This window comes from Brassica napus, chromosome A4 (assembly GCF_020379485.1).
Source record: "Brassica napus cultivar Da-Ae chromosome A4, Da-Ae, whole genome shotgun sequence".
NCBI classification, from domain to species: Eukaryota; Viridiplantae; Streptophyta; class Magnoliopsida; order Brassicales; family Brassicaceae; genus Brassica; species Brassica napus.
The window spans coordinates 20,622,266-20,645,730 of record NC_063437.1 but is presented as its reverse complement, the minus strand read 5'-3'; the positions used below and the strand labels follow the sequence as shown (position 1 = coordinate 20,645,730).

The following is a 23,465-nucleotide window of genomic DNA, read 5'->3' as shown; positions in this document are numbered from 1 at the left end:
CGGCCCACTAAAGATGATATGTCCGTATAATTTTTCTTTTTTCTCATTTTCCATATACGAATTTAAAAAAATGTTTTTGGTCATACGTCACGGTCTTAAAATATATTTACTGGTAAATTAGTTTAAGTGGGAAAGTTAATAATTACTGTATTTTCCAAAAACCCCTCTCTCTCTCGTAGTAGATTCAAAGCTCCTCCATAAACTCTATTGACCAATCTAGGGTTCCTCTCTTAACCCTGTCTCACACTCGTCAAACCTCTTCCGCTGTCGCCAAGCTTGAGCCTTTCTCAGGTTTATATATCAAATCTACCTTCTCGTTAATTGGGCTTCCCGACAAAACACTTTGGCTTGTTGTCCTGTTTTGCTTTGCTGTAATACATCTTCTCATTGAATTTGTCTCTAAGTGAAGGATGTTGAGAAAATGATGAAAGCTCGCAGCTTTATGCTTCTTTTCAACTTGATTGGGTTTTGTCTGAAATGAGTTCACTTCCTGTTACGAATCTCATTACATGTGTCTAAACTCGATTGATGAATTGTGATGAGAAAAAAAGGTTTTGAACTTTGCAATCTTTAAAGCTCTTAGACTAGCTCCCTTGTTAAGTAGAATTTAATTGAATATGTGTACCTGATTGTGATTATTGTTTCAGCATGCATGATGAGATAGAATCTTACTTACCCTTCATCTTGTTTTTCTCAATCAGTTCTGGCTTCATTGGATAGTTAAGACACAACACTCGAGTAAGAGATAAGGTTACTTCTGATCAAATGGAGACTAAGAATGAAAACTCTGATGTATCCCGGGCCGAGGAGATGAAGAATCAGGCCAATGAAGCTTTTAAAGGTTTACTACTTTTGATTAAAACACCAACAGAATCTTTTGGAATCAGTGTTGAGCAGCTCGCTAAGTATTGCTAGTTACTTGCAGGTCACAAGTTCTCCAATGCTATCGATCTGTATACAAAAGCTATAGAACTCAATGGGAACAACGCTGTGTATTGGGCAAACCGTGCGTTTGCTCACACAAAGCTGGAGGAATATGGCAGTGCGATACAGGATGCATCAAAGGCCATTGAAATTGATCCAAAATACTCCAAGGTACCATCATCTTATGACAATATGCTCTGCTTAGTTCTTACTCTCACTTGCATTCTGCTTTGTTTGCTGATTATTTAACTGAATCATTCACAGGGCTATTACAGACGTGGTGCAGCTTATCTAGCCATGGGAAAATTCAAGGATGCCCTGAAGGATTTCCAACAGGTTATTGTTTAGTTCTTGTCCTACTTAATCTGTTAGTTGATGTTTTGGTGTGATGATCAAGTGATAAGATCCTGGTGGCTTGATACTAATCTGTGCAAATCTAGTTTGATTGTGGACTAAGAGAATGCTGAGCGGTCTGCTATTTATATTGTAGGTGAAAAGGATTTGTCCTAGTGACCCTGACGCTGCAAGAAAGCTAAAAGAATGTGAGAAAGCAGTGATGAAACTGAAATTTGAAGAAGCAATCTCTGCACCTGTCTCCGAAAGGCGCTCAGTAGCTGAGTCCATTGACTACCACACAATAGGTATTCTCCATCTTGATTTTGTCTGTTGACTTATAGCTTGCTGTTTGTTCTTTCCTCTCTTGTTGTGAAAATGCGTTTGATTCCAGTAGTTTGACAAATGGTTGAGAGTGTAGCTTTAGACTAGTAATACAATCTTTCTCCCTATTGTCACATTAATAGGGAACAAACCCAGATCATCATCATTCTTGCCCACCAAAACGGCTTTAGCAGCAGTTGTTGCAGCAGTGATGGTGGTGGCTGTCCGAGGATTTGCCACAACTGAGATACTCATGGTGTTGGTTTCGGTGGTATTAGGGACATATTGGTGGGGTAGCTTCAGTGGTAGTGGTAGTAGTGTCTTTTCCCTGGTTTAAAAATCCTCATTCTAGGATGAAATGTGAATCTACTTCATGCATATCAAAAGCCTGCATGTGTTTTTCCTTTCTTGGATTGAATAGTTGAATATCAAAACCATCTCAACAGGGATTGGAGCATATAATAGATTTAAGTTGGCTTACCTCTTTTGCTAAATTTCATTAGTTATAGACGTTTTTATTCATTTATCACTTTACTGATGTTCTTCTTTTCAATTTCATTGTAGAGGTTGAGCCACAGTACTCTGGTGCTAGAATTGAAGGAGAGGAAGTAACGTTGGAGTTTGTGAAGCAGATGATGGATGACTTCAAGAACCAAAAAACACTGCATAAACGGTAGGTTTTGTTTGGTGTAGAGTTTAAACTTAATCAACACATTGTATTTTTCATCGGTTTATAATTTGCATGCATAATCTTTTGTAGGTATGCGTACCAGATTGTCTTAAAGACAAGGCAAATCTTGCAAGCGCTTCCTTCTTTGGTTGATATCAGTGTACCTAACGGCAAGCATTTTACTGTCTGCGGTGATGTTCATGGTCAGGTAGACTTTGGTTTCTCCCACTCTTCTCACATAATTTCTTTCTCATATGAATCTGAGATCCTCAACATTCAATTCGTTTGAAGTAGCAAGGGCTGTGTAGTGTGTTGTATTGGTTGTGCCTTTGACACTTTATTTTATGTTATGCAGTTTTATGATCTCCTGAATATATTTGAACTTAACGGCCTCCCCTCTGAGGAGAATCCATACCTGTTCAATGGCGACTTTGTGGATAGAGGATCCTTCTCAGTTGAAATCATCCTCACTCTCTTTGCAATCAAATGCATGTCTCCCTCATGTAAGTTCTTCTAACTGCTCTCAGTAATTACTTCTTCGATGTGCAAGTTTATAATTGGTTTTTGCTTAACTTGCAGCCATATATCTAGCGAGGGGAAACCATGAGAGCAAGAGCATGAACAAGATCTATGGCTTTGAGGGTGAGGTTCGGTCCAAGCTGAGTGAAAAATTCGTGGATCTCTTCGCTGAAGTGTTCTGTTATCTACCGTTGGCTCATGTTATAAACGAGAAGATATTTGTGGTGCATGGAGGCCTCTTCAGTGTTGATGGCGTGAAGCTCTCAGACATCAGAGCCATTGACCGATTCTGTGAGCCACCAGAGGAAGGTACGCTTCATCATCATTACAAATAAAATCATTGGTAAGGTCTTATGACTCTTATCTAATCTTGTTGAATGTGTGTTTCAGGACTGATGTGTGAGCTGTTGTGGAGTGATCCTCAACCACTCCCTGGAAGAGGCCCAAGCAAGAGAGGAGTTGGTTTGTCGTTTGGTGGTGATGTAACCAAGAGGTTTTTGGAAGACAACAATCTAGGTTAGTGTAGTTTCCTGTTGTATATGGTGGAGTTTGCTAATTGATTCTTGTGTTGATTAATGTTTTTTTTAATGTGGAAGATTTGGTGGTGAGGTCACATGAAGTGAAGGATGAAGGATACGAGGTTGATCATGATGGTAAGCTCATCACCGTCTTCTCTGCACCAAACTACTGTGACCAGGTAAACTCACAAGCTCTCCTTTTCAGATTAGATTCTTACTTAAAACATGAACTTATATTGTGTTTGTTGCAGATGGGTAACAAGGGAGCCTTCATTCGCTTTGAAGCTCCAGATATGAAGCCAAACATTGTTACATTCTCAGCAGTGGTGAGTGTAGTATTAGCTTCTGCATCATTGTTCTTATTTTTTAGACTCATTAGAGAAGTATTCTGATATTTTTTGTGATTACACAGCCTCACCCGGATGTGAAGCCAATGGCATATGCAAACAATTTCATGAGGATGTTCAACTAACTAAACAGAAAGCTTCTTCAACGGATATGCCAAGTCTAAAGACTGAAAGACCAAAAGTGTTTCAGAACCATAATCATATAAGTTTTTTTTATTTGCTTTTCTATCATCTTCTGCAGTTTTTTTTCATGTTGTTCCATAACAAGGGAGCTCATGATAATTAAAAGGTACAGTATATGGATTTAATCGGTTTTCTTTTTGGTAAAGATGTTTCTTCTTCCTCTAAAGCTTATCCAGTATCCTTTTGACTCTTTTGTCTTGTCTTGTTAGATGGAGTTAATGGATCATTCTTATTTTTAGATGAATTTTTTTTTGTGATTACATAAACAAAAGAGTGACCAAATGACTCCCCAAAAACTATACAGACTTGTTTTCTTGAATCAAGAACGAAGGATCAAAGAGGGTGTTTTCATAAAGCTTCTTGTCGAGGTAGGATTTGATTCACACATTCAGACAAAAATATCAAATAAAGACACATGTCAAAACAGTGTCCAGTTCTTCCAACAGTTTTCTCATGTAGATTCAGTTTTGTAGATACGGCGAGCTGTTTAATACACAGTCACTTGGAGATTAAATGCAGACAATATTACATGTTGGGTCATTTTCTATAAGTTTAAACATGTGAAAAGATCAAACCAGCTCAACACATGAACAATAATGAACCAATCTATATTCTTTGTATGTTTAAACTTGAATCGTTTGAAAGGAGTGTGTTACACTTACACGCAACGTCGTCGTTTAGCAACCTATAGACCGAATCTAACCGAATAAATCTCCAAAAGTCAAAAATCATGTGTGTGTTACACACTTACACGCAACGTCGTCGTTTAGCAATCTTTACAAGAGTAGACATATAGACCGAGTCGAACCGAACTAAAATTCAACAATTCTAAACCGAACCGAAAAACAAATGGGCAGGAGAGAGAGTGGACTCAGTTTAAAGATTATTAGGGGAAAAAGACTCTCTCCTCTGTTTCAAAACGAAAAGGGAATCAATCATTTTGTAATGGACGCATTGGGTGGTTTCTGGGGATTGAACGGCTTCAATCATCGGAGGAAGAAGAACAACTCTTCCGGCGATAGGCGCAATCAGCGGAAGTCCGGATCGTCTGATTCCGTCGACGTGAGCAGAGACGCCGCCGGTTATCACTTTCCGTTAAAGCAAGCTGTGACGGCCGGCGCGCTCACTTTCACCGGTGACACGATCGCTCAGTTATCAGGGAGGTGGAAGAAGAGAGCCGCCGCTCTTAAGCAATCGTCTTCTGATAAACCAGACCAGGTTTGTCTGAATAAAGTTTCTTCTCTTTCCTTTGTCTACTTTCTTACATTGTTGAAACTGTGTCTTGTCTGAAGATGTTTTGATTACTCTACAACGGTATGTTAGTGAGGATGTTTGGTTAGTGATTAGTGAGTCAGTGACAGTATCTTGTAATAAAGTTTTGTTCTTACATTGTTTAAATTTGTTTGTCTAAATATTTTATGATTATATCTTGTCTCTAGTCTAGTTTGATTTAATGATAAGTATAATGTTAGTATGTTTGATTAGTTAGTAGTGACAGTATCTTGTAATAAAGTTTCTAAGTTATCGTGTTGGGAGAAAACATTTGCTCTTCTTACATTGTTGAATCTTAATGATAACTCGAGTGAAGCAGAATCATTAGTAAGGATGTCTGATTAGTGACAGTATCTTGTAATAAAGTTTTTGTGTTGGGAGAAAACACATTTGCTCTTCTTACATTGTTGAAACTTGCCTCTTGTTTGAAGCTAAAACGTGTGTGATTGTATCTTTCCCCCTTAGGAGGAACTGTGGAACCTTTTCTCAGAACATGATTGGGTTCGTGCACTACGGATGAGTACTTACGGGTTTCTCTTATACGGCCCTGGTTCTTATGCATGGTATCAGTACCTTGACCGTTCTTTGCCAAAACCAACCGCGACCAATATAGTGCTTAAGGTAACAATTGTTTTCTAGCCTTATGTTTAACTCTTTACTTAGAACATGTCGAGTTTTATTTATTTATTTGTATCTTATCGATCCCTTTGTTAGGTTCTGCTTAACCAAGTGATCCTTGGTCCATCTGTGATCGCTGTTATATTTGCTTGGAACAACTTGTGGCTGGGAAAAATCTCTGAGCTTGGAAACAAGTATCAGAAAGATGCTCTTCCAACGCTCCTTTATGGTAATATACCAATCAAACAGAGTTAAACTTTCACCATTTGTACATATATATATATATATTTTTATACTTCTTGGCATTTTCTGGCAGGCTTTCGCTTCTGGGTTCCTGTTAGCATACTTAACTTTTGGTATGTCTCTCTCTTTATATCTTTAAGTCATGATTGTGTGTACTGTATAGTTTGACTTGGCATTCTAGGTTAGAGGTCTGATGAAAGTTGAAATATTACAGGGTAGTACCGCTTCAAGCTCGTGTAGCGTTCATGTCAATGGGTTCTGTGTTCTGGAACTTCTACTTGTCTTCAACTTTGAGCAAGTAGATGCACAGAGATTTATCTTCAGCCTCACTGACTGATGATAATATCAAAGCTTCCAATGCTAAAGTAAGTTAATCTCGCTGCTCTTTCCCTACTGCTCCAACTTCTATAATTTGACGGTCTTCATATGATTCGTCTTGAACTTATATGGCAGGTGAAGCAGGAACTCGTCAAGAAGGCTTTAAAACCTCTATCAAGTTTATCTCGTTTTCTATGGTTTTTTAGAGAAATACAGTAAAAATATATTGGGAAGAAATTATCTCTTTTGTAGTAATTATTGCTTATTTTAAAAAAAAAATCTAAATAATATTGTTATTGAAGAATAATTAAGCATTTGTTGGATTTATGTATTTTTAATAGATCAGATATACATCAAAACGGACGAGTTTCATGCAAAGATCTAAACAAAATAAGATAGATTGAAATGCAAAGGAAGTCAAATGGTTGTGTGTGGTATTGTATAAGTTGTAGAAATATTATTTATGAAAAAATATCATATGCAACAAACATATCATAATTATGTTGAATTGGGCCAGGGCCCATAGAGTGAAATTATATATTTAGTGGCAGAATAAAGAAAGGAAGAAGAAGAAGAATAGCCGAAACATAATTGCCCCCCGACACGACCATGACGCCGAACCTGAGATCTTTGGTTGCTAAGGCAAATCTCCAAAATAGCACATTTCTATATTTATATCACAAAAATAGCACTCAAAAACTAAAATGACCAAAATAGCATTTTATTTTTTGAAAAATTTAAATTTTTTTATTTTTAAAAATTTGAAATCTTATCCCAAAACCTCACTTCTCAACTCTAAACTCTAAAACCTAAACTCTAAACCTTAAACCCTAAATTCTAAACCCTAAACCCCACCACTTGAGTGCTATTTTTGTGACTTTTAGCCTTGAATACTAATTTGGGAACAAAAACTTGATTTAGTGCTATTTTGGTCTTTTTCTCAAAAAAACAGCGTGTTACATTCGTGTCTTTTTTGCTGTTTACATATCTCAGAAATGTCGAGGATGTTAAAGATCAAGCGAAGATCGGACATGGACACGGAAAGATATGAAATCGAGTTGGAACGTTTTCGTGAGAGATTGGTATGAATCTATCCTCTGCTATTTGATTTTTTTTTTTTTTGGTTTTTCCAAGTTCAAAACCTAACACAACTGTATGTGTTTTCTTCCTGTTTCATGCATTCAGCGCCGTCACATCCGTGAATGAAATGTATTTATTTGCAATCTCTTACTTGTTTGTCTGGCGTTACTTTCTTAACACTAAAATAAATGATTGCTTATTAAATTCGCATGCAGTTTATTTGCGAGTTGTTTCGAAGCTTAGTCTGTTTATACATATATATCGGATTATAAGTTAACTTTCGTAAATCGTAACTTAGAACACACTGTTGATTTGATTCCGATGAGCAAAAAGGCCCAAGAAAAGAACACAACATTGGCATCGTTTTTATACACGACGTCGCCGTTTTAACAATCAGGGTAGACACATGTTAGACCGAATCAAACCTAATCAAAGTTAATCAAATCGAATTTCACAGTAAACCAAACCGAAAAACAAATATATGATATTCAACTCTTAAACTTCCAAAAGAGATACATGATTACTCTTAACAATCTCTGTTTAACACATGAAAATGTATACCGACTTCGAGCTGTTTTCTCAGGTATTACCATAATACCCCTTTCTTAAAAAAAATCGTTAGCAATAGGCCAATCATAAAACCGGTTAACGGCTTTTTTAAACGGTTTTATTAAACCGGTTCCAGGTCTATTTAACTGATCCATTGAAACAAGAAAACGAAGGTCGTTATGTTTAAGAAATGTAAATTATTTATAACAAACATCATCATTAATAATGTTGACTTGGGCCTGGGCCAGGGCCCATAGAACGAAACTAGATATTTATAGGAAGAGCGAAAGGAACATTATGAACAATAGAAGAAACCTAACCATGATGCAGAACCTGAGATGTTTGGTTGCGAAGGTAAATCTCGAGAATCAATCAGACAGCTATGTTCTGTTTTGTGTTTGTTCTATCTTCTGATTTTACCAAATTTATGTTCGCAGGCTTACCGCGTTCGTCAAGGACGTGCTTTCTGTTCCTCCTCCTCCTCAGCTCCCAATCCCATAAGTATTGTATTGTCAGGTATCTCGTAAGTCGAGGTGTGATAATGATGATGGGATTCGGCGCAGGTAAGGAGCGGAGAGAGAAAGATTTTGTACTCTTTTATCTACGCCTCGAATTAGATTACTTATCCTGGTTTTTTTGGGCGTATCAAAGGTACTTACGGCTCGGGAGATAAAGTCGCCAAATATGAGGAGAGGATGAAAGCGGTAAACAACCAAAAACTCTATCTAGTGTGTTTTAAATCCTCTCATGCATGCATGCATGCCATCATCTTTTTTGTGTTTTCAGATTGACAATGATGCTTGGGAGACCTTGGCCATGCAGCAAGAGCTCTTGTACTTGGACATGTACGAATCCTAATTATCTTATCGTCATTGTGGAGCTGCACCAAAACATTCTATTTTGGGTTCCATATTTTGTCTCCCTTTATGTCTGTCTGGTGGTTCATGTAAAAGAGTTTGCTTATGCGCATGGATTTCTTTTCTCTCTAGTGATGTTTTGGGTCTCTCTCTCTCTATATATATAAATAGTACAATAGTTTGTGGCCTTTACGTTTATAATATTATTCACAAAACATTATCTGATGATAGATATGGTTTTCATTTTTTTGTAAGGATAACGACTATGAAGTATGAACCGAGTCGAGTATTACATATACGATACGACTAATCAACAACTCTTGATTCTGTTTGGTTTTGTGGTTGAGATTTAAAATGAAGGTAACACAGGTTGGTCACTTTTAGGTATGAGATTGAAATGTCTTACCACATGTTAAATATGAACAAAGTGGCCAACTATTATAAATTTATAATGTGTTTTTCCTGTTTATTCACACCTCTTTTTGTTTCCGCTCCCCTTCCGCGTCACACACGTCTAAAGATATTCGAACATTCGAAGAGCCAAAATGAAAATATATGCATATTAAAATATACATAATTGAAATATTATATATACATACTTTAATTTGAATTAGATCATAGACTTTCAAAGTGGAGGGTAAAGAGGATCAAATGTAATCAATGACCAAATTGAAATTGTGTAATAGATAAATACAAATTAAATGATTAACAAAAAACTAATGATGTATGAGTTTGACTTTTCAGGTCATTAGGTGCACTGTTAGTAGTGTGATAAGTGTGTCGACAAGAGAAGGCCCACACGTAATATGGAAGCTTAAATACCTAACACCCATCATCTCCTCCAAATACACCAGAGAAAAAAAACATAAACAAACAAAAAATGGCTGGAGAGGAGTTCTTGAAACTGTTCGAGTACAACTGGTCGGAGAGACTGGTCTTCAAGAAAAACAAAGACTCTTTGAAATTCAATGAAGAGAAAACGGAAGATAAAGAAGATCAAGATGTGAAGAATTTTCTTGTAAAGAGGGCTATGAGTGATGAGACGATGATGATGATAACGACGAGTTCTGTTTCATCATCAGATGATTTCTTCTCATCTCCTAGATCGGTCTTAGCCGTTAAAGCATCGCCGACGAAGCTCCAGACGATTCTCTCCGGTAAAGAAGTCAACGAGTTCTCAACTGCGGAAAGAGACAGAGTACTTTCTGAAAAGTCAGAGAAGGAAGAACAAAGGAAGAAGAAGCAGAACGATGTAAGAAGAAGAAGGAGAAGGGGAAAGAGTATGTCGGATTTGGAGTTCGAGGAGCTTAAAGGGTTTATTGATCTTGGTTTTGTCTTCTCAGAGGAAGACCAAAGAGATTCGGAGCTTGTCTCGATTCTTCCTGGATTGCAAAGGTTAGTGAAGAAAGATGATGTAACAGAGGAAGAAGACATGAGCAACGTAAACAGACCATATTTGTCAGAAGCATGGGATCATTGTGGAGGGAGAAAAGGGAAGAGGCATATAACGCCGGCGATAAAGTGGAAAGTTCCAGCTGTGCCTGAGGTGAAAGAAGTTGAGCTGAAAGATCATTTGAAACAGTGGGCTCATGCGGTGGCTTCCACTATCAGATGATGATAATAACAAAAAGTTTGTATTCTCAATATGCGTTACTTTGACCATTGTGTATCTGTCAATTTTTGATTGGTTACTTACTGAAAATAAAGATGACAATTCACAATTAAATTATAAGATTTAGAAATAAAATAATGGAGGCTTGGAGATTGATCCATCATCTTCTAAAACCATGAGTAACCGGAGTTCTTAGATTGGAGTCTACTGCTCACTTGAGCTGCAATTTGGTATAGTGATCCGCTGCTCTAGATAAGGACTGTATTGATACTGGATAACCCTTTCCCATCTGCATAGAGAACAATTAAAAACAGTTTATGTTACACTTAACTAGAGTCTATAAATGTTTATAAAAGGCGACAAAGGATTCGATTCAGAAAAAGTTTACCGTGCTGCATAAGTGGAATGCATTCACATAACCAGCATATTTTGAAGGTGCATACAAAAAGCAAAAGAGTAGTAAGCACTCAGCTCATCCAAACAAAGATCTCCATACAAATTTATAAACTTACTCTTTTTCAATCCGGCAGGCTTAGCCAGCAACAGATCTAATGAAAATTATATAGTCTTTTTCAAAGGGGTGTGTGACCTTCCCAAGTGGCACATGGAGAATAGAAGTTTTATCCATTCTGAATTTGGTATGTCCAGCTTTGGCGTCTTTCACTGCTTTCATCACATCCTTGGTCACACTCCCTTGCTACAACATATAAGTATACACCAAAGTGATACACTGAGAGTAAAGATGTTTGAGTGAAGAATCAAACTTACTTTGGGGTTAGGCATCAAACCATGATTGTATTGAGCAACACATGATAACACGAACAATCTGCAGTTTAAACAGAGTAACACATGATAAGAATAAGAACTTTATTGAGCATATGATAGCAAAACATACAGAGAAGAAGATTACCAGTTCAGATCGGCCTTTTTCGATGCCCAACCTCACATGAGCCTCAAGAGTTTCATCAAACTTAGCCTTGGCATTGCCCTGAACCATTGATGAAAACACCATAAGAACCAAAACATAAGGGATGATGCACAAAACTGATGAGTCCATCCATGTCACTCACTCTACTTAAAAAGCCAACACACAACAACACCAATAGAATCCACAACTCTCACAGTACTACCATCAAAACAAGTGAGAGAGAGAGTCTAGCAACATCTTAAAACGCAGCGTTTAACAAAGAAACAAACAAAAGTTTGATCCTTTGATATCATATACAGTATAAGGGATGCATGCACAAAACTGAGATGAGTCCATCCACAACTCTCACAACAAGTGAGAGAGTCTAGCAAGCAAACATGTTAAAACGCAGCGTTTAACTACTAAAGTTCAATACTTTTGACGTAAAGTCTCGACCTTTATCTCTCTACTGGCTTCCATGAGAGTCTACACAACAAGTGAGAGTCTAGCAAACATCTTAAAACGCAGCGTTTAACTACCAAAGTTCAATACTTTTGACATAAAGTCTGAGGGTTTGTGGGAATGGAGAGGAGAAGGGTTTGGTGAGAGATTGGCGGCGAGCTTGAGAGAGGAGAAGCTTCATTGCTGCTGCCATTGTTCTTCTCGCTCGAGGTTTCTCGTGTGAAGTGCGATTCTGAGGTTTAAGAGAAAATGGGACTTTTCTCTAAATTACAAACTTTTGAGGGGCCAAAAGTGTAAATAGTTTTGAGGATAAAAAAACGCTTATTCACAATTAATCCCCAATATTTTGTTCTTTTCACAAATATGGAACTATTGTTTTGTAAATTAAACATGGGATTTTCCCATGTTTCTAATACGTAACAACGAAGACAAGTTTGACTAATAATCTTTGGTTTGGTTTGATTGTTCTTGTTCTCTTTTTGATGCATGGTCGTTAATGATATGAAAGTTTTGAATAGTGGTGAGACTATTCATATTCCCAAACCTTTATAATTCATGGATGTTTATATAGATCATCGTATACATTCAGAGGTGCATTAGGACATGGTGGTACAGTTTTTAACGTCACATGTAATAATGATTCACCAACGGTTATATAAAGATTCAACAGTTGTACAAAATTTGGTGATTCAACAGTTGTACAAAATTTGGTTGAATTTTCTTCGCTTCTGCATGATTGAGGTTTGAGAATGACATGTAAGACTGAATCGTAAATGATTTTTTTGTTTTTTCTTGTCTTTGGAGTATATATGCCAGTTGCTCAAAATAAAAAGGAGTATATATGCCAATAATATTCCCACACCTTTTAAATTCATAAATAATCTAATATCGAGTGGATATTTCATGTAGGTCTCACATATCATCATGATCACCATCCACCACCACTTGTTAAAGTTAAGTGTTATCCTTTTTATACCCACAATAGTCGCATACTATCTTCTCACACAACTCCAATGGCTGCAGCAACACCATGGGAAGAGCTCTTAGGCTCCAAGAACTGGGACACTCTCCTAGACCCACTAGACCAATCACTTCGCCAGCTCATTCTCCGTTGCGGCGACTTCTGTCAAGCCACTTACGACTCTTTCGTCAACGACCAAAACTCCAAGTACTGTGGAGCTAGCCGTTACGGCAAGTCTTCCTTCTTCGACAAGGTCATGCTCGAAAACGCTTCTGACTACCAAGTCACGAGCTTCCTCTACGCCACGGCTCGTGTCTCTCTCCCCGAAGGCTTGCTTCTCCGCTCACAGTCACGTGATTCTTGGGACCGTGAGTCTAACTGGTTCGGTTACATCGCTGTGACGTCTGATGAACGTACCAAGGCTTTAGGACGCCGTGAGATCTACGTGGCTCTTAGGGGGACGAGTAGGAACTATGAGTGGATCAATGTTTTGGGAGCTAGGCCTACTTCAGCTGACCCGTTGCTGACCGGACCGGAACAGAACGGTTCTGGTTCCAAGGTAGTTGAAACTCTTAGTACTCATGGTAGCGACAGTGAAGATGAGGAAGGGTGTAAGGTGATGCTCGGGTGGCTCACGATCTACACTTCTGATCACGCTGAATCGAAGTTCACTAAGATGAGTCTACGGCTACAGCTGTTAACTAAGATCAAGGAGCTTCTATTGAAGTACAAGGACGAGAAGCCGAGCATTGTGTTGACTGGACATAGCTTGGGAGCCACAGAGGCTGTTCTAGCCGCTTATGACATAGCTGAGAACGCTTCCAGTGATGATTATCCGGTCACTGGGATCGTGTTTGGTTGTCCACAAGTGGGTAACAAGGAGTTCAAGGACGAAGTAACGCGTCACAAGAACTTGAAGATCCTCCATGTAAGGAACACTATTGATCTCTTAACTAGATATCCTGGAGGACTCTTGGGGTATGTTGATATAGGAACCAACTTTGTGATCGATACAAAGAAGTCACCTTACCTAAAGGACTCAAGGAATCCAGGAGACTGGCACAATCTTCAGGTGAGAAGTTCTTTCACTTCTAACTGTAATACATAGTACCAAAGAGGAGGTGGCCTGGTGGATATAAATGTTAAATTATCTAGTAGATATCTAAAAAAAATCATTGGTTTAAGTCCTCTTAAGAAGAGTCTCCTTGAATTTAAAAATATTTGGGCCTCTCCATAGGGAAAAGTACGGGTCTACAGGTCCAGAACCTCGTAGTCGTCATTGGAAAAAAAAACTGCAATACATAGTAGCTTACCAACATTTTTTTTTTTCATATTTGTGCAGGCAATGCTCCATGTGGTTGCGGGATGGAACGGGAAGAAAGGAGATTTTAAACTGATGGTGAAGAGAAGTATTGCATTGGTGAACAAGTCATGTGAGTTCTTGAAAGATGAGTGTTTAGTGCCAGGTTCTTGGTGGGTGGAGAAGAACAAAGGAATGATCAAGGATGAAAATGGTGAGTGGGTCATTGCTCCAGTTGAAGAAGAACCGGAACCTGAATTCTAAACTGGATTTGTCTATGTTTCATGATAATCAAAAATAAAAGAAGCTCTTGTGTGTGATGAAAAACAACGTAAGTTATTTTTATATTGATATATGTGTTATGATTGTTGTTACTACATGGTAGAGAAACCCCATTACATGCAGCTTTAGCAGCAAATGGATAAATTCTTTTGCCCTCGTAGACTCAGGCCATAAGACAAACAATATGATTCCAATTCGTTATTAATAGACCTCAACAGACTCTATGGAATCTTTTTTTTGTGTGTGCACACTATGGAATCTAGAAGTGAACACATATTTGCGCAGAATAGAAACAGAGCGTGAGACTAGCATTTCCATGCAACTAGGGAACTAAAATTTAACAATTAGTTAAATTAAGTGCTTAGAGATTATTAGACATACGAGTAAGGTTCTCAATGTCGTCATTAAAATAGTCAGTTGATATGACTCGAAGTTTTGGAATGCAAACAAAACACATGTAACAATAATATGTTTCCTCCTCAAAACCATCAAACCGACTACAAGAGTAATCACTGGTTTGATTCTTCGAGATGTTAAAGACTTATTCTAAATATCCTCTCTACATCACTTATGGTGTGTTGCTTTCTTAATGTCACTACTATTGCTGCATAAGGATGAGGATGATCTTGTCAAGAAACAAGAAATCTATCTAGCAATTCAAGACATGATTCATGAACTGGGTCTAGATACGATTTGGGATGTTAAAGCTCTAGTGAATGGAAGTGATATCATTAAAGCTCTAAGCCATGAGAACAGAGGAAGACCCATCATCCGGTGAATGACAGCTGGTTTATCCTAAAGGAATGCCTCTCAGACAAAGCCAAAAGTCACATTGGAAACATGGCAAAAATATTTGACTAAAATTTGACAATTTAATTGAATGTAATCATTTTAAGAAACATAACAACCAAGCACATATAATCAGACACATATTTTTCTTATCTATAAAAAGACAAAGTAAATTAATGTAATTATCCTAAGAAAAAAAAATTTACAAATGGTAACAACAAAACAATTTGATTATATAAAGAAATTAAGAATATCAAGATATGGAAATAAAAAGATGCCAAAAATGATTTAAAAATAAATAACTTAATTTTCGAAATTGTTATTATTATAAGATAAAAATTTAGACCAAAAAGTGAAAATATATCTTCCAGTTTTTGTAAGTATAATTAGAACAAACATATATAAAGTGTAAAATAGATTAGAAGACATTTAATAAAATTCTTCCTACGAAGTCCTCTTTTAGTATATAATGGATAATTATCAAATCTTCTATTTTACATACAAGTAAAAATAGAAAATGCTAGACTCATTGAAAAGTACATCATTAAGATATACTCTGACATTTTAATATACTTAGAAAAGTGATTAGTAATAAATAATATATACTAATAAATATATTATTTGGATTTCACAATTATTAGATACAATAGGATATTATTTCTTAATTAATAGATACATTAGCATATTTATTTTAAGCAAATACTATATAAATTGAAGAAGCTCGTGATAAAATGTTTTGTCAAAAAAAAAATCCAGTTCAGAGTAAAGCTCTAAATAAAAACGACTTTGTCAAAAAAAAATTGATCATCGGCAACTATTGCCGTGTTGATATAATAATCTACATTGAGGTACCATGACTCTTGGATTGATCATTCTTAATTTAATTTTATAGTTAAACTGTCGTTAAATTTTTAATATGTAAAATCATTAAATTGAAGATTTTGACAGAGAAATGGTACAACGACAAATTTGAAGAATCTAAATAAGAGTTTGAGGAACAAGAATCTATGTGTTAAAGATTTTGACAGAAAATTGGTAGAACCAGAGAAAAATTCATGTCACACTCACATGTAGTTGACTTACTTGCTATGAGTTTCTCAGATAAAGTTGATTATTTTCTCGCTCCTGAAATTTTGATCGTTTGATTTCACGGTTTCTTGTGTGTCTGGATCAGTCTTTTTATTGGTTTTAAGTTTGATGGTGTTTTGAGTTAGGACTAGTATTGAGTTGAAAACATATGCAGGTTTTTGGAATTTTTTTCACTAAGGGCTTTGATGGGATCGAACTGCTGCAAATGTCGCAGAGGAGCCACGGAAGGATCAGAAATAACGTAAGAGTAACTAATGTACTTCTTTTGCAAATGGTGACAGATTCATTCGCGTTAATTTTTATGTTTATCTGCTTTTCTTTTGGGTTTTGTTCCCAAAGCCCATTAGTGTGAATAGTTTGAATCCAGTTTTGAGAATCCTTGAACATCAAAAATCCATTTATTGGTTACACACTGGATAAAATAAAATAAAAAGTAAATGCAACTAATTTGTAACTGGAATGTGTAGATAACGCAATTTTTTGTATAGTTTCGTATTTTCTTTAACTTTTACTTTGTTACTATACCATTCTCATGTGCAGGTTAGAGGACCTCGAGGACCAAGCTGCAGGTACTAGAAGTTTGATTCTCAATATTTTTGTTAGTCTTTTCTTGACTGAGCCATATGGGTTAAAGCGAAGCTTATGTGATTTTAGACCTGAGAGAGCTGACAAGAGATGAAAACCTGAGAGAGACGGGAACAGAAGATACAGTAAATGGTGATGTACCATCAGACTCAGAATCAGAATCTCCAATCCCAACTCCAAGGCCGTCAGAAGTTTTAAAAACTCCCAGTTTAGCTTCTGTTGGATTACATTGTAGTAATGAAGAATTGCCAAGAAATGGTGTTATACATGAGATGTCATGTTATGGAGCATCAAACATTCTTTGGAGTACTGGCTCGTTTTCTGAACCCATCCCAAATGGTTTTTACTCTGTGATCCTGGTAAGCTACCTTTAGGTCGATGTTGTTCTGGTCTGTTAACTTCTTTCTCAAGTCTCATTTCATTAACTTGATTATGTATTTGGATTTTCAACAGGATGATAGATTGAACCATTTTAAAAGCATTCCTACACTGGAGGAACTTCGTGCTCTAGGTGATGAAGGTCTAAAAGCTGATGTGATTGTTGTAGACTTGGACAAAGATAACAAGATTAAATGGCTAAAGAAGTTGGCCATTGTTCTAGAACGCTCGAATCCAGCCAAAGCTGTTAAGATCATTGGTGATCTGGTAAGAATACCAACTAAAAATATATATCATCTCATTTGCTTGTACAACTAACTCTGGCTCATGCAATGCAAATTTGATTTCTGAATATGAATTCTGATAATTAATTTTTCTTTTTTTTTTTGGCAGGTGGTAGATTTTTATAAACTTGCAGCTTCAAGGAGTACTTCAAAAACTAGACAATCACTTGGAAGTTATGGTTTTCCACTACTAGGACAGATCAGTAATGGCTCTTGCCATGCTCGAGCCATCTTGTTTAAAGTTCTAGCTGATGCTGTTAACCTTAAAAGCAAACTTGTAAAGGTAAGCACTGTGTAGAAGTGTGATCACTGCATCATTTCCATTTTCCACACTACTGGTTCTGAGAACTTGACATTATTTGTTTATTTTCTTGATCAGGGTTGTCCTAGTGATCTGAACTCTTCTGCTACTGTCGACTCACATAACCATATGTCTGTTGTGGTTATGATCAATTCTGTGGAAACACTGGCTCCTATTTCAGTTGCTGGGAAATGCTCTTGTCATTCACCATTGAAGCCACAGAGCCAAATAGAGCGTGGAAGGTAAGTGATATGTATAAGTTCTCAGTTACTACCAAAAAGAGTTACATATGTAACTGTTCTGTTCAGACAATATGCTTTCAGCAGACAAAATCTGTTTGATGTGTGACTGTCTATATATGGTATTACAGGTCAGTGGGAGATGTAAATGAATCATTGATACAGACTCTCTTCTCTAAAGAGCAAGGTGATAATGACAGCACTGAGAGCAATGATATCCACATCTGGAAGGAAGTACTAGCATCTCCAATGTTCCAGAACAAACCTTTGTTACCAAATGAAGAATGCATCATAGATTTCTCCACTTTGATACTTAGGAAGACTCGTGTTGGATTTGGTAAGAATTGTTTTATCTCATCAAAGTATTAAGCCTACAGCAAACTCACTATACCTTTTGTTGGTCTCTACCATCCAGGCTGTTCCGCAGAAGTCTTCCGTGGCACATGGAATGAAACAGAAGTTGCGGTCAAGATCTTTAAGGACCAAGCAGTCACAGTTGAGAACATCAAAGACTTCTGCAATGAGATATTCATTCTTAGGTATTTTATATCATTTTAGTATTTTTATGTTGTCTAAAACTTGTCTTCTGACCTCTCTCTCTCCTTCTTGTCTTCTCTTCTGTGCAGCCGTATTCAACATCCCAATGGTAATCACCATCATCTACCTTTTCTTTGCTTTTCATTACTTGTTTAAAAGTAACATAAGACATATCTGGACTTGTTGTAGTTATTATGTTTCATGGAGCATGCGTAAAGCCTCGTCAGTTAGCACTGGTCACAGAGTATGTGGAAAAAGGTTCCTTGTATCATTTGCTTCATAAGACTGATGTAATCAAGAACTTAAGCTGGCGTAAGAAGATAAATATATTGCATGACATTTGCAGGTATATTTGATATTAAAACTTAGAAACATAATCAGGAGAGTTTTGTAATCATTTGAGTATCTATGTGTGTTACAAGGGGCTTAATGTGCATCCATGGGATGGGGATAGTCCACAGAGATCTAAAGAGTGGAAACTGCCTGTTATGCAATAATGGGACAGTCAAGATATGTGACTTTGGTCTCTCAGTAATGATGGAAGGAACAACAACACTCAATGACATTGTACCTGCAGGAACACCAGAATGGGTTGCTCCTGAAACTACCCGCAATGAGCCCTTGTCCAAAAAATGTGATATCTATAGCTTTGGTGTGATCATGTGGGAGCTATGCACTCTAACCAAGCCATGGGAAGGAGTACCACAAGCAAAAGTATGTTGGTTGAACAATAACAACACTTGGTTACTAAAAAAAAAAACCAATCTAAGTTTTGTTTTCAGGTGCTTAACATCGTTGCAAAGGGAGCCCGGCTAGATATACCTGAAGGACCATTAGCTAAGCTTATTGAAGGTTAGTGTAACCCCTCAGAAACTACAACACTTCAGACATTTTTTTACTATAAAACATAAGCTTATGTTGTAGTCTTTGTCTTGTTGTGTAGCTTGTTGGTCTGAAGTACCAGAACAAAGACCACGCTGTGAAGAGATACTGACCTATCTAGCAACCTGCGAGAAGTCTCTTCCCTGAACCTGTGTTATCTTCTTTTTCTTTGTCTGAATAAAATGTCTTGTGTAATATTTGCTTCTGTGTTCTTTGAATTTAAAAAAATGGATTTTACCATTTCTGAATTATTCATCATTGCAATATTTGTTTCTGTCTAAATAAAATATCTTGTAATATTTGTTTCTGTCTAAATAAAATATCTTGTAATATTTGTTTCTGTGTTCATTGAGTTTCGATATAAAAAAATGGATATACCATTTCTGAAAATATTAATCACTGCAAATGTATACATCATATCTCTCCTTTTACAAAAACATACATAACATTCAAAGTAAAACAAATGACTAGTTCTTGAAGTTAATATAATTATAGTGTGGAGTAACTCACTGTTTAGTATCAGTCAATGATGATGCGGCTGTTCAACTGATCCTCAAACCGACTACAAGAACCAACTCGCATCTCAGTGCTCATATCATTCTCAGGAGCTGGATAATAGTCTTCTCTAAGCTGCACATCTCTCAAGTTTGGGATCCTCAACAAAAAGTTCATGAAATGCTCATGAGCCGTTCCATGAATAAAAAGCTTCCTCAGAGTTAAGCACTCTTGCAACAAACCTGCACCAGGAAGAGAAAGACTCCTCTGGTTAACATCTCTATCCTGCGGTGGCCAGTAATCTAGCTCGCTCAAGCTCAAGTTTCCTATTCCAGTCAAGAAGAATCTCTCCCACAAGCTCAAATCCATCTGCATAGGCGGCGCGGTCAAGGCGAAACCGATCGTGTCGCCGCAGTCTAGCTGCATCTTTGAGAGCTTTGGGTAGAGAGCTAGACAGCTTAGTCCTAGCTCCGGCTCAGAAGGCCTGCGTCTATCTCTGCAGTCTCCTTCTATCTTGATCCTGATCTCTTCCAAGTTAGGACAGTCATCTAGTCCTGTCATAGGTAGTGGTGTTAGAAACTCACCAGCACTGATCCATAAAGACAGATACTCAAGTTTCTCCCACACTCTGTCTTCAGAGGAGAACCCATTCACATCATCTGTTGAGTACTTGCACCTCTTCTGACTCCTCTCATGATCATCATCATCACCATCATCATTATCATCATTAGTCTCACTTGTTTCCACCCTTTCTCCACCTTCCTCCTCTGAACCAGACCAAACACAATCAATATGCAGCTTCTTGATCCTATCATAGATAGGCTCAACCGCCTTTAAAGAAGCCGTTGCATCTAGATTCTTACAGCAAGAGATTCTAACATCAGTTAACGTCTTCCTAAGCAGTGAAACCATAGTTCTAAGCCCTTTCACTGTCACATTCTCACACCCTTGAATCTCAAACTTACTCAGCTTACAACATCCTCTCCCTATAGCCACCAAACCCATATCACTCAAATCGCCAGAGTTTTTTAAAGACAGCGACGACAACCCTCCGCATAACGCCACGCCGTCAAACTTCCGCCAATCTGCGGCGGAGCAAACCCCTTGGAACTGTCCTAGCTTCAAAGATCTCAGCTTCTTGCATTTGGTGTTTAAAGCCTCTAAAGCTACACCGCTAAGCTTCACGTTCTTACCAACGTCAAGCACAAGCTCCTCTAGATGCGGTAGAGCTGAGAAAACCTCCATCAGCGTCGCCGCCGTGATAGCTGAATCTCCGGCTTCACTACCTGCACGTGCATAGCCAAGTAAAACATTGGTCTAACCGCTAAATTTTTTAAAATAATGCACAAAAACAAAACTCTCTAAATTTACAAAAAAAAATATTAAAAAAACTTTTTAAATTTTCTATAATCTCTAAAATTTTTAAAAATAATTTACATTAACAAAATTATCTAAATTTACAACTAAATTGTCTATAAACTCTAAAAGTTTAAAAATAATTACAAAATTATCTAAATTTACAACTAAATTGTCTATAAACTTTAAAAAAAATTTAAAAAAATTTACATAAATAAAAATCTAAATTTATAACTTTTTTATTAAATTGTTTATAATTCTCAAAATTTAAAGACCATGTTACCTAGAACCGCTCTAGGACTTGCCAGCGAAGCTGTGTCCACCATGTGGAGGAGTGTTAGCTTAGGACAGTTGGCAGACACGGCGGAGAGAGTCTCGTCACCGACAAACTCGAAGTATCTCGGATCAAACGTGCAAGCAACACGGAAGTCTCTAAGATTAGGACAAGCTTTAGTAATATCAACGATCTCGCTCGACTTGTATCCCTCACTAAACGACGCCGTTAATATATCCAAACGAGTGAGCCTCGCCGCCACGTCAGCATAACGCTGAAGAACGGGAGGCAAGTCCTCCGTCCAGTGGTAGAAAGCAGAGAGATCCAGAGACTCGAGGAGACCACAGTGCTCGAAGATGGGCACGAAGTCGTCGCCCTGAGGGATCTGAGAGGGTCTCTGGTGCCAACGGATGAGCTTGACGTGGCGAATCCTCGGCCACTGAGGGAGGAGAAGCTCGAGGGAGGTCGGGGAGCGGGAGTAGACGGTGAGGGCGTCGACGGAAGGGAAGCAGAGGTGGAGGCGGAGAGCGAGGAGGGGCTGGTGATCGACGGGGAGGGAGGTGAGGAGGGAGTGGCCCCACGGGGAGAGGAAGGAGAGATCGAGGTGGGAGATGGATCGGAAGCAGCCGGGGAGGAGGTGGAGGTCACGCGCGTTGCCGCGGAGAGTGAGGTGGGAGCGGGTGGATCTCTCGAGGGCGAGGAACTTGTGGGAGACGAGGGAGAGGGAGTTGCGGGCTCGTGAGTCGGTGACGAGTGCGCAGATGGTGGATAAGATGACGTCAGGGAGGTCGCAGAGAGTGGTGGAAGCCATGAGAGCAAATCTTGGAGATGTTTTTTAGTTATGAGTTCAAGATTTAGACAAGAAGTAGAAGAAGAGAGTTGTGTTTGGGAGGAGAGAGAGAGAGAGACATACACGTGATGCTGACATAGTGACTTTCCTCTCTCTCTCTTGGTTTTTATTTTTTAAATAAATGTCTCTTTGGTGTGAGTTATGGGCAAAGGATCTTAAAATAGATAATTCAATTTTCTTTTGCTTTTTTGGCTGTCTTTATTTATTTTTTGTTTTGGTATTCCACTGGGTGCTGGATGTGTACTTTGTTCTACGATGGATGATCTTTACCCTTTAATGTGTTCATGCATAGTGGATTTTGATGGAAGTCGAAAATTACATAAAGATTGATAAGAAAAAGATATCAAATGAAATTTGATTTAACAACAATTGAGTGTACCGTTCAAATTTCATATACTAAATAATAAAACTTTCAGATTCATTTGCTTATTATTATAAAATTGGGTGTTTGGATAATAAAGATAAGATAGTCCAGTCTTATTTTGGTCTGACTACCTAGGGATGAACAAGTGATTTCATAATAATATATTGCCTTAAATAGTAGATAATGGATTGTTTCAATCAAAAGTTTGTATGGCACATTTTAAAAGGTCTTGAAGAGTAAAGAGTGTTTGTATCATGCGCACTATGTTATCCGGAGAAACCTTAACCCTAGTAACATGTAATGTTCTATAAACAAAAACAAAAACAAAAACAAATGTAGGGTACTATTTTATTATCCGATTCAAAGATTTTGAAAATCTTGATTTTCTCGAATATATAAGTACGGGTACATGCAATCACTGTAACTGTGCATATGCATCCACTCTTATGGTATATGCATTGTGTCAGAATTATTTAAGCTCCTTTTAAATGTTTTACAAAGCTTAATAATATATTTTTATGTTATGTGAAATTAATAAAATGGCATCATGTTTTGCAAAGCTTAATAATATATTTTTATGTTATGTGAAATTAATAAAATGGCATCATTGTTAACACAAGTTTATCTACGTCCAATATTTATTCCGGAACTCTCATATATGCATCATCTTTCAAATTCTCAATACATCAAATTAAATCTTTTAATGGTTGATCCAACCAAACTGCCACCATCATCTAACGTTTATGTGACCATCCAATGGTAG

At 37.5% G+C, this 23,465-nt stretch overlaps 6 protein-coding genes across 10 annotated transcripts; 5 read left to right on the top strand and 1 right to left on the bottom strand.

Annotated features, from left to right (window-relative positions):
* The first annotated feature begins 117 nt into the window (after positions 1-117).
* LOC106447593 (serine/threonine-protein phosphatase 5-like) lies at positions 118-4,062 on the top strand. Of its 5 annotated transcripts, none has more exons than XM_013889551.3 (14): positions 118-291; positions 702-841; positions 926-1,095; positions 1,189-1,260; positions 1,415-1,565; positions 1,725-1,892; positions 2,146-2,254; positions 2,342-2,459; positions 2,607-2,754; positions 2,831-3,079; positions 3,161-3,286; positions 3,367-3,467; positions 3,540-3,614; positions 3,701-4,062. In XM_013889551.3, exons 2-14 carry the CDS (start codon positions 766-768, stop codon positions 3,758-3,760), a joined length of 1,623 nt encoding a protein of 540 aa, XP_013745005.2. In that variant the 5' UTR covers positions 118-291; positions 702-765; the 3' UTR covers positions 3,761-4,062. The 5 variants fall into 5 exon arrangements, with proteins under 5 accessions (XP_013745005.2, XP_013745003.2, XP_013745007.2 ...); XM_013889549.3 differs by having other exon boundaries at positions 1,725-1,895; XM_013889550.3 differs by lacking the exon at positions 118-291 and adding an exon at positions 331-551 and having other exon boundaries at positions 1,725-1,895.
* Positions 4,063-4,682: 620 nt separating this feature from the next.
* LOC106447592 (protein SYM1) lies at positions 4,683-6,600 on the top strand. Its single transcript, XM_013889548.3, has 6 exons — positions 4,683-5,036; positions 5,556-5,711; positions 5,805-5,937; positions 6,025-6,064; positions 6,166-6,316; positions 6,405-6,600. Exons 1-5 carry the CDS (start codon positions 4,764-4,766, stop codon positions 6,251-6,253), a joined length of 690 nt encoding a protein of 229 aa, XP_013745002.2. The 5' UTR covers positions 4,683-4,763; the 3' UTR covers positions 6,254-6,316; positions 6,405-6,600.
* Positions 6,601-9,590: 2,990 nt separating this feature from the next.
* LOC106450327 lies at positions 9,591-10,481 on the top strand. The gene has a single exon (XM_013891972.3). It carries the CDS (start codon positions 9,636-9,638, stop codon positions 10,368-10,370), a length of 735 nt encoding a protein of 244 aa, XP_013747426.2. The 5' UTR covers positions 9,591-9,635; the 3' UTR covers positions 10,371-10,481.
* A 2,153-nt stretch (positions 10,482-12,634) lies between these two features.
* LOC106447591 (phospholipase A1-IIdelta-like) lies at positions 12,635-14,374 on the top strand. The gene is made up of 2 exons (XM_013889547.3): positions 12,635-13,769; positions 14,040-14,374. The coding sequence occupies exons 1-2, from the start codon at positions 12,750-12,752 to the stop codon at positions 14,259-14,261; spliced, it is 1,242 nt and encodes a 413-aa protein (XP_013745001.2). The 5' UTR covers positions 12,635-12,749; the 3' UTR covers positions 14,262-14,374.
* A 226-nt stretch (positions 14,375-14,600) lies between these two features.
* Positions 14,601-19,695, top strand: LOC106448975 (serine/threonine-protein kinase CTR1-like). Its single transcript, XM_048778737.1, has 13 exons — positions 14,601-16,398; positions 16,698-16,726; positions 16,812-17,101; positions 17,196-17,387; positions 17,514-17,687; positions 17,784-17,947; positions 18,076-18,281; positions 18,360-18,483; positions 18,571-18,590; positions 18,671-18,827; positions 18,904-19,195; positions 19,264-19,333; positions 19,425-19,695. Exons 1-13 carry the CDS (start codon positions 16,343-16,345, stop codon positions 19,508-19,510), a joined length of 1,860 nt encoding a protein of 619 aa, XP_048634694.1. The 5' UTR covers positions 14,601-16,342; the 3' UTR covers positions 19,511-19,695.
* A 29-nt stretch (positions 19,696-19,724) lies between these two features.
* On the bottom strand, positions 19,725-22,471 carry LOC106447590 (F-box protein MAX2). Its single transcript, XM_048778736.1, has 2 exons — positions 21,498-22,471; positions 19,725-21,144 (listed from the first exon to the last, which is right to left on the bottom strand). The coding sequence occupies exons 1-2, from the start codon at positions 22,297-22,299 to the stop codon at positions 19,883-19,885; spliced, it is 2,064 nt and encodes a 687-aa protein (XP_048634693.1). The 5' UTR covers positions 22,300-22,471; the 3' UTR covers positions 19,725-19,882.
* Positions 22,472-23,465: the final 994 nt, after the last annotated feature.

Excerpts from the sequence above, each read along its gene's own strand:
- LOC106447593 (XM_013889549.3), top strand. The coding sequence starts at position 766 with ATGGAGACTAAGAATGAAAACTCTGATGTATCCCGGGCCGAGGAGATG. Across the intron at positions 2,460-2,606 it reads GCGGTGATGTTCATGGTCAG|TTTTATGATCTCCTGAATAT; the intron begins GTAGACTTTGGT and ends TATGTTATGCAG. Across the intron at positions 3,287-3,366 it reads TTTGGAAGACAACAATCTAG|ATTTGGTGGTGAGGTCACAT; the intron begins GTTAGTGTAGTT and ends TTAATGTGGAAG.
- LOC106447592 (XM_013889548.3), top strand. The coding sequence starts at position 4,764 with ATGGACGCATTGGGTGGTTTCTGGGGATTGAACGGCTTCAATCATCGG. Across the intron at positions 5,712-5,804 it reads CGACCAATATAGTGCTTAAG|GTTCTGCTTAACCAAGTGAT; the intron begins GTAACAATTGTT and ends TCCCTTTGTTAG. Across the intron at positions 5,938-6,024 it reads TCTTCCAACGCTCCTTTATG|GCTTTCGCTTCTGGGTTCCT; the intron begins GTAATATACCAA and ends ATTTTCTGGCAG.
- LOC106450327 (XM_013891972.3), top strand. The coding sequence starts at position 9,636 with ATGGCTGGAGAGGAGTTCTTGAAACTGTTCGAGTACAACTGGTCGGAG.
- LOC106447591 (XM_013889547.3), top strand. The coding sequence starts at position 12,750 with ATGGCTGCAGCAACACCATGGGAAGAGCTCTTAGGCTCCAAGAACTGG. Across the intron at positions 13,770-14,039 it reads GAGACTGGCACAATCTTCAG|GCAATGCTCCATGTGGTTGC; the intron begins GTGAGAAGTTCT and ends ATATTTGTGCAG.
- LOC106448975 (XM_048778737.1), top strand. The coding sequence starts at position 16,343 with ATGGGATCGAACTGCTGCAAATGTCGCAGAGGAGCCACGGAAGGATCA. Across the intron at positions 17,688-17,783 it reads TTAAAAGCAAACTTGTAAAG|GGTTGTCCTAGTGATCTGAA; the intron begins GTAAGCACTGTG and ends TTTCTTGATCAG. Across the intron at positions 19,196-19,263 it reads AAGGAGTACCACAAGCAAAA|GTGCTTAACATCGTTGCAAA; the intron begins GTATGTTGGTTG and ends TTTTGTTTTCAG.
- LOC106447590 (XM_048778736.1), bottom strand. The coding sequence starts at position 22,299 with ATGGCTTCCACCACTCTCTGCGACCTCCCTGACGTCATCTTATCCACC. Across the intron at positions 21,145-21,497 it reads AAGTCCTAGAGCGGTTCTAG|GTAGTGAAGCCGGAGATTCA; the intron begins GTAACATGGTCT and ends ATGCACGTGCAG.